This window comes from Delphinus delphis, chromosome 13 (assembly GCF_949987515.2).
Source record: "Delphinus delphis chromosome 13, mDelDel1.2, whole genome shotgun sequence".
NCBI lineage: Eukaryota > Metazoa > Chordata > Mammalia > Artiodactyla > Delphinidae > Delphinus > Delphinus delphis.
In genome coordinates, this window is record NC_082695.1 from 70,290,966 (window position 1) to 70,305,335 (window position 14,370).

A 14,370-nucleotide genomic window follows, 5' to 3' on the forward strand; every position below is an offset into this window, starting at 1 on the left:
AAGTCTGAAACAAATGAACAAAAGCTTACCATAGTCACTAAATTTTTAATATATATTTATATATATATTTATATATATATTTGTCATAGGTCTATAAGATCCATCTGTTCCTCCTACCCTAAGGAATGGCTAATGTCATCACTTCGCTGTCATCAGGATGTTTGCTGGTTTTGTTACGAGGGCAGCCGAGCTTCCCTTATTCGATATCCGGTAATTATAAACACTAGCTGACTTGAATACCAACAAAAATGGTCATGTAGTTTTCTTCAGAAGTACACTTTTTCATTATTGCAAGTTTACAATTTTTTTAAATTAAATATTTTTTTTTCAGACTTACAAATTAATTATATATTTTTTTTTTCCAAAAGAAGTTTAGGCACAAATGCATTGTTCCACAGTGTGGAAAGATTGCCATTCAGTCTCTGGGCTGCGTCTCAGCCTGCACATACTGCTTTGAACATTCTGAATGATATGTTAAAGAGAGTCATCCCCCAAGTTGCACTTGTTTTCTTTCTTTTTTTTTTTTTGTTTTGTTTTTCGGTTTTTTGATCATTGGGAATGCTGAAACCTCTTGCGTCTGCGATTCATAACTACTCAGACTTGTCTTATATTACAAAAAAAGGGGTTAAGGACAAGTGTTTATGTGGGTTTAAGATAATACAGCTGTTAAGGAAGTGGTCTCTTGTATTAATGAAGCAATGTGGCAACTTGGACCTGAGAAAGAAGAGAGAAAGATGAATTAATACGTTTATAACAGAAAAAAGGAAAGCTTTTATTTTTAAACTTGTTTTTTTCTTCCCAAGGGGGAAAAAAAATTTGGGTCAAATATGGCTTTCACGGCTGATGCCTTGGTAAGAGTAACAAAGGAGAGCTTTCAGAAATGGCTGAAAACAAACTTGCCCTTTTACATCTGTCCCATGTGATTGGACGCGTCTCCCATGCCGGGGTGAGGGCCTGCCAAGGAGAGCGGGGGCGGCTCCGAGGACACCTTCTCCTCTTCCCTTCTTTTCAGACATGCAGCTTTCGGATTCAGATTCCTTTCTGTGGAAGAGGAAAGCACAGAGCATTTAGGTCACACCCACGGCTTCTGGTCCAGGGCAGTCATGCAACGTTTCTGTGGGGCTGTTGATCCTTCCTCTCAGTTTCTACCTTCCAGAACAAGAGGACCAGCTAGGAAAATGCACACGACTGTCATTCATTCGCTCAGTGGCTAGTAAAGGTCGAACTCCCTGGTGAAACTCTGCAGCCACTTTACAGTCTGAGAAAGTTGGTAAAGCAAACGTCCCCAGCTCCGGTTACCGAGAGGACCTATGGAAACGTCCTAAGGCAGCATCAGTTACAAGAACAATCCCAGGATTCAGTTACAGGAGAAAGGGGAGCTGCCTCATAGATTTAGATGAGATTGAAGCAATGATTCTGAAGGATGCCTAAGAGTCTACTCTCTGCCCCTGCTCAAGGCCGCCAGAGCATCTCTGCTCTCTCCAGCGGCGTGCGGCCGTGACCTCTGCGTGGAGGCCAGCTGGCCGGCACTGACCTCGGACTTGCTGCTCCAGGCTGAGGATGACGGCCACGGCCTGGTGGAGGATCAGAAGCTTGGTCTGGGGCTTGTCACTCTTGAGGTGCAGCTGCACCATGCGGCCCAGCTCCTTGAACGCCTCGTTGATGTCACGGACCCGCAGGCGCTCCCGGGCGTTGTTAGCCATCCTCCTCTCCTTCTCCCGCTCCGCCTTTTGCTCCGGCGTCAGGTCTTCGTCATCGTTATTGCTGCGGGACAAAAGGGAAAACGTGACATTTTCCAATGGGGTGGGGAAAAAGACAGTTTCTAAATTCCTTTTGTTTTCTTTCTGAGTTTTCAGGGAACTCTTGCATCTCAGGATCTTGTCCTTGGCAGAATTTTCCATCCACCTGGGCTTGGCGTTGCTTTAGGTGGCTGTGACAGTCGCTACGCCAGATGTTTGATGTCTCCTGGACATGAAACCCAAACCCAACAGGAGAGGTTCAAGTTGGGGCACCATATGGATGGAGGGGAGCAAAAAGGAAAACATAGCTTCCATCCCTAAGGTTACGCACGGCAGAGCGCTGTCAACTTCAGCTCGAGCTACACACTTCAGGACCACGATTCAGAAAGTGTTTTAGACTGAAGCTGTTCTTTCTTAAAAAAAACTTTCATACTGTGACATCCGAAACCCAAGGAGAACCAGGGATTGAAAAATGATGTGGATAAGTCAAAATTAAGACGATGCAGCTCAAACAGGATTAAGAAGGTCCTACATTCAAGACAACAGAGCAATGGGAGTACACACGGGGACCTGCTGTCTATTAACCAGCTTGGGAGGCTTGGTCAGTCCACTTAATGTATCTGAGTCTCGCTTTTTCCATGTTTTAAATAGAAAGGTTAGAGAAACATCATCTCCATGGCCCAACTTTATGGATGTTTATGATTCCCCAGACAAGTTGGGGAAAGCTGAGTTGACATGAGTTCTAGGCAAACCCAACCCAACCCAACCCAACCCAAACACTTACTGGTTATCAATACCCATGATCTCATTGTGAGTCAAAAATGAAGCCCAAAAGCTCATCCCTGATTATGAGAACAGAGATATCACATGATTCATATCAAAGGCATGGTTGGAGCCAGGAGTCTGGAAAGGGAAGATAACTTCTGTTTCTGGGTGTCATGCGGACAAATTAGAAACTTTTGAATGGGGGGCAAATAGGAGGATGAGCCACCTGGAAAGCACGTCATATCAGGAAGATCTCATGGCGTCAAGGCTTCAATAATTCCTGGGCAATCACGTAGAAGAGAGAGGTGTGGAAAATGTCTCAGGAAGGCAGAACAGAACAGAGCAAAGAACCCTGAGCGGAACTAAATTAATTGCTGAATTAACAATGAATTAATATGAGCAAGAACCTTTTTTGAGTATGAGAGATATAAAAAATGAAGTAAACTTCACTCAAAAGCAAGAGAGTCTTCACTGCAAGAAACAATATTGAGGTGGCCATCCGTAAGGACGTTAACCTAGAGATCTGAGCACTGACCCCAAAGACCATCAAGGTGAGCCTCTACTCTAAAGTTCCATGAATCTGAAAGGCTCACAGAATAAAGATGTTAATCACAACCTTCCAGAGCTGGAGGAACACGTGGCAAGTTATCTATTCAATTCAACGCACGCTTAGCGAGTATTGGCTTAAAATGGATAGCCCCGAGTCTTCCACTGTGGAGAATGTCTGGGTAACTTCCAAACCGCACTAAGGATCCACTATGATGGAGAAGCCCCAATCAATCAGAAATGGAGCGGATTCCTGGGTTGCAGCACATGCTGCTCATAAAGATGACGTAAGTAAGCCAAGAACACTTATAAAGGAGGCAGACACCAAAGAAAGATGCTGTAAGACTTGGCTCGTCTTTCCTGTAGGTTAAACTCCCTTCCAGATGGGACTGTCTGCCTCGAATGCGTGCTGGTGAACGCGCAACTAAACTGAACCCATCGGAAAGTGCTCTCTTTCTCTGCCATCTGATTTTCCTCCTCATTTCCTTGCTGGTCCCGCTCTCTCCCACCCGTGACCTCTGCTGATGCCAAGGAAATCAAGATTACTATTAATTCACACCCACATTCTGACACACAAATAGGACGTAATAAGTGAAAAGAGAACAGAGTTGAGTTTCTGCTCATCCCATCCTGAAGTTAAAAATCTGGGTAATGTTTTTACGCATCAAACATATGCGACACCTTTTCCAAAGTGGGCCTGAAAATGGGAATTTGTTTTCCAAGGGTATTCAGGCCAATAATGAATGAGAATTGGCTAACCTCTTATAAATAAATTGGTTATGCGAACAAAACTGCCTAGATTTGGAAAGTCTCGCCTTACAACACGGTTTTGGGGGCCTAAGTAAATGTCAAAACAGTGACCTTTTAAAAGAAGGTTCTTAACAGCGAGTTAAAATGTTGTACTGAAACGTCAAAGAATCCATTGATATGCATGCGTTATGACCGCTAGTTAAATTACCAAGAGCTGACTGATCTAACAGAGAAGCTGGTAAGGATGTGAAAGGCCCTTCTTGGGATGTCTTACCAATGTGGCCAAGTCAGGAAACTCTGTAGCAACGGTGAAAAGGGGTAAGGTAGAAGCTTCCAGAATTTCTGAAACTGTGGTAGAACTTGTAATAAGATTTATCTCAATAACTATAAAGGCAATATGAAAAGGCGGCATGTCCTTAATTCCTAAAGGATGCCAGGTATAACCTTGAGAACGATAGCCTTGAAAAGGGAGGTATCGTCTTAGTACAATTCATTTAGTTTGCAAATAAAAGCCATCCAAGGGAACTGAGGTAAAGAACATGGGTGTCACGATACTCAAAAAAAACAAAAAACAAAAACCAAAAAACCCATCTGGATTATCAGATTAAAGTTCAAGGAGATAGATTCTAGTTTAAAGATATCGGGGACTTAAGAAAACCAACCAGAAGCTATTTCCCTGCAGTTGCAATTTTTCTGCCGAGAGAAAAAAAAAACGAGCAATTTAGGTATTGCTCTTATACATACCAACATGTTTAGAATAAAGCTGGGAAATCAGTACTTTCTCACTTTTGAGGTAAGAAAAAAGTTACCGTTGCGCATACATCGATTGAGCTTTCAATAGACCTAAGCTCTCTTTTTAGAAATATTTTCCAAAGAACATTTACGACCAAATTTGTAGAATAGGTATAGTTTTACAAATCGACTGCTTGCATTTGAATCAGTTACAAATTGTTTTTGCCGTGTGTCATTATTAGCACTGGGTCCAAATTCATAAATGCAAAGATATTTTTGGCTTTCCTAGAGTACAGGTATCTCAAACGATACTTTCGTACCTCTAGAGCAAAGCCTTTCACTTTCTTTTCAGCTGCAGATTTACCTGCCAGGAAAAAACTGAATAGTTTCTTCCTGTTCTGTTCACTTCATCAAAGTCCAATAAAGGAATTAAATGAAGCGACAGTATTATATACTGTTACCTAGATCTTGACCTAGTAATGGATTTGATATCCTTCTTGTCGTCATCTAATTTCTTGTCCTCGGAAGATTTCGTGTCTTGCAGGTTTTCATCGCCCTCGTCGTCGGATTTGATCTCAGAGCTGCCGGAGGAGACACTCTGGCCCTGCAATCCTGGTGGCATGCCTGCAGAAAAAAAAGAGACCAGGTGACACGGCCACCAAAGCCTCGAGGCACAGACATGCGCACCCCAGACTGGAGAGCTGCCAGCTATACAGTTCAGACCACCGAGCTGTGTGATCTGTCCCTTTTTTTCATGGTCTTTGGTGAAGTTTCAAAAATGCACCTGCAGAAACAAGTTTTCCCTGCATTGGCTCTGAGGTTAAATTCTATTTTGCAATCTTTTGGAGTAGACGGTAATTTCACTGTCTACAAAACATCAACTTAATTGCAATGAAAATCATAATCATGAAAATCACACACCTCAATGTTCTGATTAAGAACCCAAGTAAATATCAGCTATTATATTGAGTTTCTTCCATATGCAATGATTTAACAGAAAAATGTCCTTAAAATATAATACCCAGGGAGTATATGCTAAATATGTACAGTCAAGACTTCAATAGATACCCTAATGATATTCTGAAATTAGGCTTCTCTTATCCTCAAGGAGTAATCAGCATTTAAAAATGGTACCTATGGAAAGCAGTTACTGCTCAATGAAGACATTTCTAGCTCTATTACTGCTCAACTTTCCAAGGTCACAATATATTTTAAAACGTGACCCTAATGTAATCATTTATTTCTAAGCTAGAAGTGCGTCTATTTAGTGTTTCCTTCTATTTGTAGAGTCTAGAACTTTATCACTCAAACTCTCGTCAGTGGACCGGGAGCATCCTTATCCCCTGGGAGCCCATTAGAAATGCAGGACCCCAGGGGCTTCCCTGGTGGCGCAGCGGTTGAGAGTCCGCCTGCCGATGCAGGGGACGCGGGTTCGTGCCCCGGTCCGGGAGGATCTCACATGCCGCGGAGCGGCTGGGCCCGTGAGCCATGGCCGCTGAGCCTGCGTGTCCGGAGCCTGTGCTCCGCCACGGGAGAGGCCACAGCAGTGAGAGGCCCGCGTACCGCAAAACAAAAACAAAAAAGAAAGGGCCATCAAAGTATTACTATTCAATTAAAAATGGCGGCACACCCACGTGTATAATTCACGCCCAAGATTCTTACAATGCTTAACAGGTGGGCAAATGCTTATACATATTATTCATTCTTGTGCCACTGTTATCATTTTTATTCTCAACGTGAGGGGAATGAGGAGATGTTATGTAAGCATTTTCGGGTCACCTGGCCAGCCAGTCGCACAAGGACCCTGGGACCCAGGTCTTGCCCCTGCGGCACAGCTACCTGGGGTCCTGGGAAGCCGAAAGGAGTCAGTGGTACGAGGCAATAAGGACGGGGCTTGATGACTCAAGAGCGAAAATCATCCCAGTTCCATGTTTGTAATGTACCTACATTTCCTTCCATCGTAAGCAACAGAAACCATTTCCTTCCTTCCTCTTCATTTGGAAACATCACTGTCAGGCTACAACTAACCACATTAAAGGATCTGAATGAGCACAATGTGGAAATAGCTAAAATCACATTTCCTCTCATCAGGCTGTGGTCTCATTCCCTGCTGAAATAGGAGCAGGATTTCCGAGGATGCTGGAGCAAAACAGTTACTGAAGAAACACAATTAGCCAGCGACGTTTGAAATCCTTTCCCATTTACTTACCATCTTTGTATCAAAATGGATTCTTGATGATCTGCCAGTGCTTCCTGAGGGATGAATGAGTAAGCACGGGATCCACACGGGATCTATTGTTTCAGTGAGATCAGAAGCGCCCGCGGAGGCGGACCTACCTCTGTAGGGGTCCTGGGGTGGGTTCAAATCAGGGGACGTTGCAGACTGGACAGGAAGCTGTGGAACTGGCACCTGGTTTGGGACAAGAGAATGGCTGCCCCTCAGGGCCACGCCATCTTCACGATGGGCCCCAACCTGAAAGGGCAAGAGGAACCGTAGAGTTTAGTGGGAATCAGAGGTGTGACGGCTACTTCCAGGGCAGCAAGGACCCAATGAAGGGAGACTAACCTTTGAAAAACAATACTCCCAAATGCATTTCACTAGAGGGCGCTAAAGGACCACGCATGCACCTAGAGTACCCAGCAAAAAACACTTTAACACTCAGTAAGATGCTGTGCTGTACATCCAGTGACAAATATGGCAGAGTAGCTCAGGCAGGTAAAACGTCAAATTGTCTCCCAGGGTGCTGCAGTGGAGTGCACTGATTCGTACCCATCTGTCTTCTATCATGTCCGCCAACAGATCTGACAATTATCTTAATGCCCATATGCTTAATTGTGGTCTCCTCAATTCCCCCATTGCTATCGGAAATCCTACAGGAATTTCAATTTGGCATTCAACTTTCATTTCAGGGGATAAGATTCTCAGGCCTGCCATTTTTTTTTTCCATAATGCCAGCTAAGCCACTGACAGCGGAAGCTACAGCAGTATGGGACATAGCCCCTGCTCGGTACAAGTATAATAAAATGTCACCTGGCTTTCCAAAACTGGCAGCCCATTCCAAATTAATGTTTACTGTATTTCCTCAGCTGCTGAGTTCCAAATCCAAAGGGGGACCGTTTCTGCCAATGCCACCATACCGGAAAATGTACCAATAAAGGTTTTATTAAACACACCAGTAATGCCATCATTGCCATGCAAAGATGTTTGGACATTTTTCCATATTTTTTTTCCCTATTCTGATCCTAGAAAGACACCATATTGTAAACACTCTCTATGCTTCCAAGAATAAAATTATAGAGTACAGCATGATGACTTGGTCTGAAAAAAATACTGCTGAGCTTTTTATTAACTACTACTACCTACTCTGGGGTCCAGAGACGTTGACCTTGTGGCATTGAGACAGCAATCACTGACTTTATCGTGTACACCTTCAAGTAAGACCAGTAAGCATTTGCAGACCAATAGGAACATGAGTAGCGTTTTCAATGGCATTTCCAAGTAGTTATTTTCTTAGCCTATTGTTAGGTGAACGTTGACACAGGACAGTGGGTCTAACACTAAAAATACTTATCCATGAATTTATACGTCTATGAAGCAAAAAGTGTAATTTTTTCCCAATCCAAAATCTGAAACCACGAAGCAGAATCATCACTCTTTTGCTACCCAGTGTTTTAAAAGAGTATTTCTACAAAGTGCAACAATAATAAGAATCTGAACTAGCAACAATAAAATTCACAGAACCAAATGAAGCATGTGCTATCTAAAGGCAGCCTAGCATAAAGTGTCACCTTTATATCCTCCAAAACAATACAGAAGAAAATAATTCAGGGAGAGAGAGGAGGATCATATAAATCCTACTAACTGCCCAGATTCAAAATACAGCAAAAATAAAACCATTATATATAAAATGGATAAAAAACAAGGTCCTACCGTATAGCACAGGGAACTACATTCAATATCCTGTGATTAACCATAATGGAAAAGAATATGAAAAAGAATGTATAACTGAATCACTTTGCTGTACAGCAGAAATTGATACAACATTGTAAAGCAGCTACACTTCAATAAAATAAATTTTTAAAAAAGTTAAAACAAAATACAGCAAGAATACTAAAGGATTTAAGGACTCAGGAGCAGCAGGACGTATAAATGAATGTTGTAGCCGAGAGATCTGGGGAGTCCAGTGTTTTCTGCTACTTGGGTGCCCGTGTGCCTTCCCAGAACAATCTGAATGGTGGTCATTTAGTGTCTATGTGGATGCTTCAAATATATTAAGACCCTGATTATCTCCCAAAGCAGCTCACTCCATTTTCACCACAAGTTGGCCTCCTTGTACATTCCACCCAATGGTCCGAGATTCAACTTCTGGAGTTCCATGGAGTAAGTGTCAGCCCTTCTCACATATTTAACACCATTGCCACGCCACTCCCATTTTTCATCAGTAACTGAAGCCTAATCTTTTATAGGTAGAGCATGCCCACCCAATTCCCTTCAACCATTTCTCACTCTTCGTGTATTGTTTTTATTTTCCTTCCAGACCAAAGAGTGGTAGCTGTTTTCCATTTTTGTATCTGTGCGTTTAGAAGACTGATTCAGTCAGTGATTATCCTTTCAATCTGAGATGTCCACTTGCAAGCATGACTTTTACAGCCCCTGATCAAATGGTAGCTCTTTAAGACTGTCCATCAATGTTAACCTAAATAATTACCCAAGTGTTGATTCAGTTACTGGCATTCCCAATGGATTTCATTTCTTTCCACAAAGGATGATTCTAAGTTGGAATCACTGAAGGTAACCACGGATTTGAGCACAGCAGAGATTGTCGTACTCTCCTCCTATTTTAGAGTCATCCTATTAAAACCCTCAAGCCTTCTTTGTGGGCAGCTACGATGCAATTCAAGGTTAATATTTTGCTTTTGAATTAAAATATATTCAGTTATTAATCTTGAAATTTCTTTTTTTCCCTTCTAGACACGTTTAGCTTTTAAAAGAGGATAGAAGAACCTACAACCAATAACCTTTCTATTTTCTTTCCCTCAACTGTAAGTGAAAGTGCAACTGAGTGAAAATTATACAGTAATGAGAATTAATATGTAGATTATAACTGTAACTGGTCTTTGTTTGCTGTATAAGTATAATCATGGGTAAGTTGCTCAAATCCAAAACAGAGAAAATAACATTGGCAGTTACAGAGAGTAAGTTCCAGGTTTATTGCAAGGAGTAGTAGTATGCATGACAGCTAGTACACAAAGGTACACAATAATTATTGATATTGTTAGGTGTTCCAGCTGAAAATACTTGCATACTACATAAAAATAAGAGTCTACATAGTTCAAGAAACCTTAGAACTCAAACTACTTTCACTTACAATCCCTTTGCACTCTGTCTCTATTTTGTTTATATCCATTTGATTTTAAATCTTTCTCCTGCAGAATGACAGTAAAATGTTAAATGATCTATAAGCATGTTTGATAGTTGTTCCAACTAGGTTTTCGACTTTTAGTCACGCATGTTAGCTAACTTTATTTTCTATAGATCATCTCAAATAATACATCATTTTCCATAAAGGAAGTTGGAAACAATATTATCCTTGACATTCGAAGGTCTCCCTTGTAAACTATGTATATTCCAGGTCAAATGAATGACTAATGATAGGTCCACATCCATGGACCCATCTAATTAGCTTGATTCTCCAGGATCAATTCCATTGCCTGTGGCTGTGGAATAGTATCCCGATCTGAAGAATTAGCTTTGCTTTACGTGTTTCCTTGACCACAGACAGCATTTCCTAACCCTATTTACTTCTCCCTCAGAAACATTATTTCTGGTCACATAAGAGACAAGGAAAAACACCACAGTGAATGGCCAGCACAAACCCATCAACAGAATAACTCAGAAATAGACGGAGAAACCAATACTGCCTTCTGTATATATGAGGGTCAGGATTTGTCCACTTACAAATATAATAATAGTGTAACCAGAAAAAAAGCAGATTCCTTTAACCTACAAATCAATTCTAAGGATGGCACCCAGAAAATCCAAACTTCATTAAAGCCCTATTTTCATAAACCTTTTCATCTAGATAAGCAATAAAGTTAAAAGGCAGCCTATGAAAGCTTAGCTTTATCAATATTGATTGTAAACTTTTTTTGCAGTCTTTAAGAATACAGTCATCTTATAGCCACATACAATATGGTTTTAGATATATCTATGCTAAAAGTAGAAGAACTAAAATCTAAAAATTATTCAATAATTATCAGTTGACTGATCCAAGAGTACACTTATTAATTCAACAAATATTTCCTAATCTAGCCCATGCTTGTCACTCTGACAGGTACTGGGGACAGGGTGCTGAATAATTTAGAAGTGGCCCCTGCCCTCATGGAGCTTATAAGCGATTCTTGGTGGGATTCTCGTGGAGCGATCAATTTAGTGTGCTGGTTTCAATAGGAAGGACCAGAGACTCATTCCAGCTGGCTCAGGTAAAAGGAGATTTAACAGGAAGATTTCTGTGATCTACGTTTTGGGCCTGGAGAACTCTCGGGACCTAAGGCCACCCCTTGTGTCTCTGGAGCTGTTCCAGCCTCTCTCCTTCTTCTGTTGGTACCTCTGTCTCTCTCTGGCTTCTGCCCACTCAGAACTATGGCCTGGACACTTCACAGGAGTTCCCAGTACATCCTTTCAGGTTCTCAATCTGCTCCTAACTCCCTCTCTGTCTTAGAATTTCTGAGTTCAGAATGCCAAGATCACCAGATGGTCCAGCTCATCATTTTGAAGCAGACACAGGCCACCCACTGAATGGGCTAGCCTGGGATCAGGTGTCCTCACCCCTGGTCCAATGAGCTATAAAAGAAGAGGGGGAGGCAAGATCATGTGGTCCAAACATGGCTGCCCCTTCCTCGGGCCCCCATAAATCATGGCTCTTATGTGCAGATATCTAAGTTTCATTGTATCTTAGGACAAGGAATATTCAAATTCTGACACAGCTATTTAAATTCTCCAGTGTGACTTTATCACTGGGAATTACTAAATACTTTTAGAAGTGTACTACCTCTTTTGAATCACATAAGCACCATATCATTTTAAATAATCTTACTTTCTGAGGAAAGAATTGATATATTAAGAACACTTTTCAATCACAGTATATAGACTTTAAGGGAAGGGTCTGGGGAGACCTGGATACCAGTTAGGACAAACTTCTCATTTTACAAAGAAGAAAGCAAAGGCTGAAATGGTTAAGTGACTTAGAGAACATCTGGTTAGAGGACTAAAACAGATTTTGAACTCAGAAAACTTATAACAACATTGAACAACTTGATTGGGCATATATTATATATATATATATATATATATACACACACAAGCACACACACATAGGGGAGGGGAGCAGAGTTTAGGGACAAATGGGGTTACTTCCTGGAGTTTTCATTTTAAAACAGTGTGCTTATGTGTGTGTGTGTGTGTGTGTGTGTGTGTGTGTGTGTGTGTGTACGCATACATAGATGCAGATATAAAAATCATTTTAGTTTTCCTTATCATAGGGGGAAAAACATCATGGTCCACCAACTCAGGCCAAGCCCAAGATGTCTAACTAAATTACAAAATTCAATATTTGCCACGACTCCTCCAACATAAACAGATTTAAAAGATATGCAGGGCTTCCCTGGTGGCGCAGTGGTTGAGAGTCCACCTGCCGATGCAGGGGACACGGGTTCGTGCCCCGGTCCGGGAGGATCCCACGTGCCGCGGAGCGGCTGGGCCCGTGAGCCATGGCCGCTGAGCCTGCGCGTCCGGAGCCTGTGCTCCGCAACGGGAGAGGCCACAACGGTGAGAGGCCCCTGTACCACAAAAAAAAAAAAAAAAAAAGATATGCAGTTTCAAATTAGGTGGCTGCTGGCAAGGATGTTGTTATGTGCCGATAGGAAGAGAGCATCCTGGTAAATGTCCTTATCCTGGTCCTCAAGCTAAAAACAAACACCACAAACAAAAAAGGCATTCAATGTTTCTGCTCTCTTTGTTTCCAGGGAGTATTGTGAAAGTAATTATTCTGTTGTATTTAAGAGGCCTATTTCATGGATGGGAAAATGTATTAAATTTCATTTGGCAGTTATTCAATCCTGTTAACGTTATCTCCAGAGATAACTGCTTCAAAACAGGCTTTCAGACCTCAGTTCTTTCTCCTCTACCATAATCCTTCTAAAAGAGTGTAGGATGGAAACTTTAGGAAACTTGTCATCAATTTCTAGACCTGCGAAAATGACACAAAACCAGAAATGCTGTTAGAAACATTTAGCTCAAAACGAAAGTTTGTAATTAATGGCACGAGGTTCAAAATCTTCCTTTTGACAGAGGTGTTTTTTAGAAAGAAGAAAAATAACAACAAGAAAATGGGGCAAAGAAAAAAGTCCTGGTAACTTTTACTTTTCTCTCTTCTTTCTCTTGTTTTGCCATAATCATAAAAAAAAAAAAAAAGCTGATGGGCTGGTTCTTTTTATTGTAATTGGACACCCATTGACAGAGAAAACAGTTTTGGTGTCTGAACTGTAATCTCCCCATGAAATATCAATTATACATGACAGTCATAGAGTGCTAGATTTCAGTTTCAATTATCTTGCCAGATCTGTCTGTGTCATATTAGAGGAAAGCAAACATTTTCTCAAATGTGCAAAAAATACCATTGAGTCCAAAAGGTGCATCTTTTAAAGAAGTGGGAAGTGGTCCTGCAAACTTTCTTTAATAGCTCACAGATGGGGACTCGGAAGTTCATGAAATAGCAGTGTAGACACTGTGAGGAACAATATTGGAGGCACCAAATTCTGTAGAAAATGAGACTAGGCTCTGATAACCAACGCTTTCGTGAGAAAAAGCCCTGACATCTGGGACACCCTTCAACCACGAATATAATTTCCATACTCCTCAGTTTTAAAAAAATTATCAGACCATTTAAAAAAATTCATGTGATTAAACCATTAAAAGGACTTTTCACTAAAGTCAGATCTGGATTGAATTCTTTAGTTTGGATTTCGATTCTTAAAATGTTTATTGGGAGAAGGCCTCCTCATTTTCTTAAAAACACCTGTTTTTTTCCCCCAGAAATTTCACAGCTTCACTTAGGCTTTGCCTGAAGTAAGGTAATTCCTTACTGGGCAATTCTTGGAAATGTATTTAATGCTTATTCCCCAGATGATAAAATTACTTTCCAGAGGATTTAAACACAATCTAAATGACCCTGACCTTGGCAGTGTCATGGGATCAGCTAGGCTGAAACTCCCCTGATGTCCACCAAAATGGTTAAAGATGAATGATTCTGCGATCTAGTTTGAGAGATGCAAACGGCCGTTACCTGATTTCAGTTCATCTTTTTATATTTTTTTTTCTTAACTCATAAGTTCCATCTAGTGAAACTGTTTCATTTCTCTCCTCTGCATACCCACCCTCCACCCCCAATTCTCTACATCATTTTCCTACACAGGAAACCAGAACTGGATGCAGCCCACCAAGCGGGGACCTCGGTGGGTGGTTAGCAGTCCATTCCATCCCTTCCTTCCCCGGGGTAGCAAGTTAGTAAGTAGGCTGGAGGGAACTAAAGTTAATCCATGCCTAGTGAACCAAGCCCATGTAGCACAGAGATTATGGTGCACTTTTGCAATTACTTGTAAGCAGCTTCTTTTGTCTAGTGTGAAGGAAAAGACAACTGGACACTTGATGTGTACTTGGAATTTCGGGTCCCCCCGGTGTAAACACACCGGTGTGAGGCCGACTGGCACACAAAGTGCTCTGTAGCCAGCCCAGGAAGTCCGTCACTAGGGATTCATCCTTACCTAGCTGGCCTTAGTT

The 14,370-nt window shown here is 41.5% G+C and overlaps 1 protein-coding gene across 13 annotated transcripts in view; it reads right to left on the reverse strand.

The window, feature by feature from the left end:
- TCF4 (transcription factor 4) overlaps nt 1-14,370 on the reverse strand; it is a 360,227-nt gene that overhangs the window by 5,247 nt on the left and 340,610 nt on the right. For 8 of the 13 annotated variants that reach the window (XM_060029101.1, XM_060029100.1, XM_060029098.1 and 5 more), the window contains 5 exons: nt 6,870-7,005; nt 4,994-5,156; nt 1,535-1,764; nt 901-1,041; nt 1-714 (listed from right to left, as the gene is read on the reverse strand). The exon at nt 1-714 is cut by the window's left edge and continues 5,247 nt beyond it. In XM_060029101.1, coding sequence (XP_059885084.1) covers nt 905-1,041; nt 1,535-1,764; nt 4,994-5,156; nt 6,870-7,005 — 666 coding nt within the window. In that variant the 3' untranslated portion in view covers nt 1-714; nt 901-904. The remainder of the gene's footprint in view (nt 715-900; nt 1,042-1,534; nt 1,765-4,993; nt 5,157-6,869; nt 7,006-14,370) is intronic. The other 5 variants (XM_060029103.1, XM_060029097.1, XM_060029096.1 and 2 more) reach the window with 1 other exon arrangement.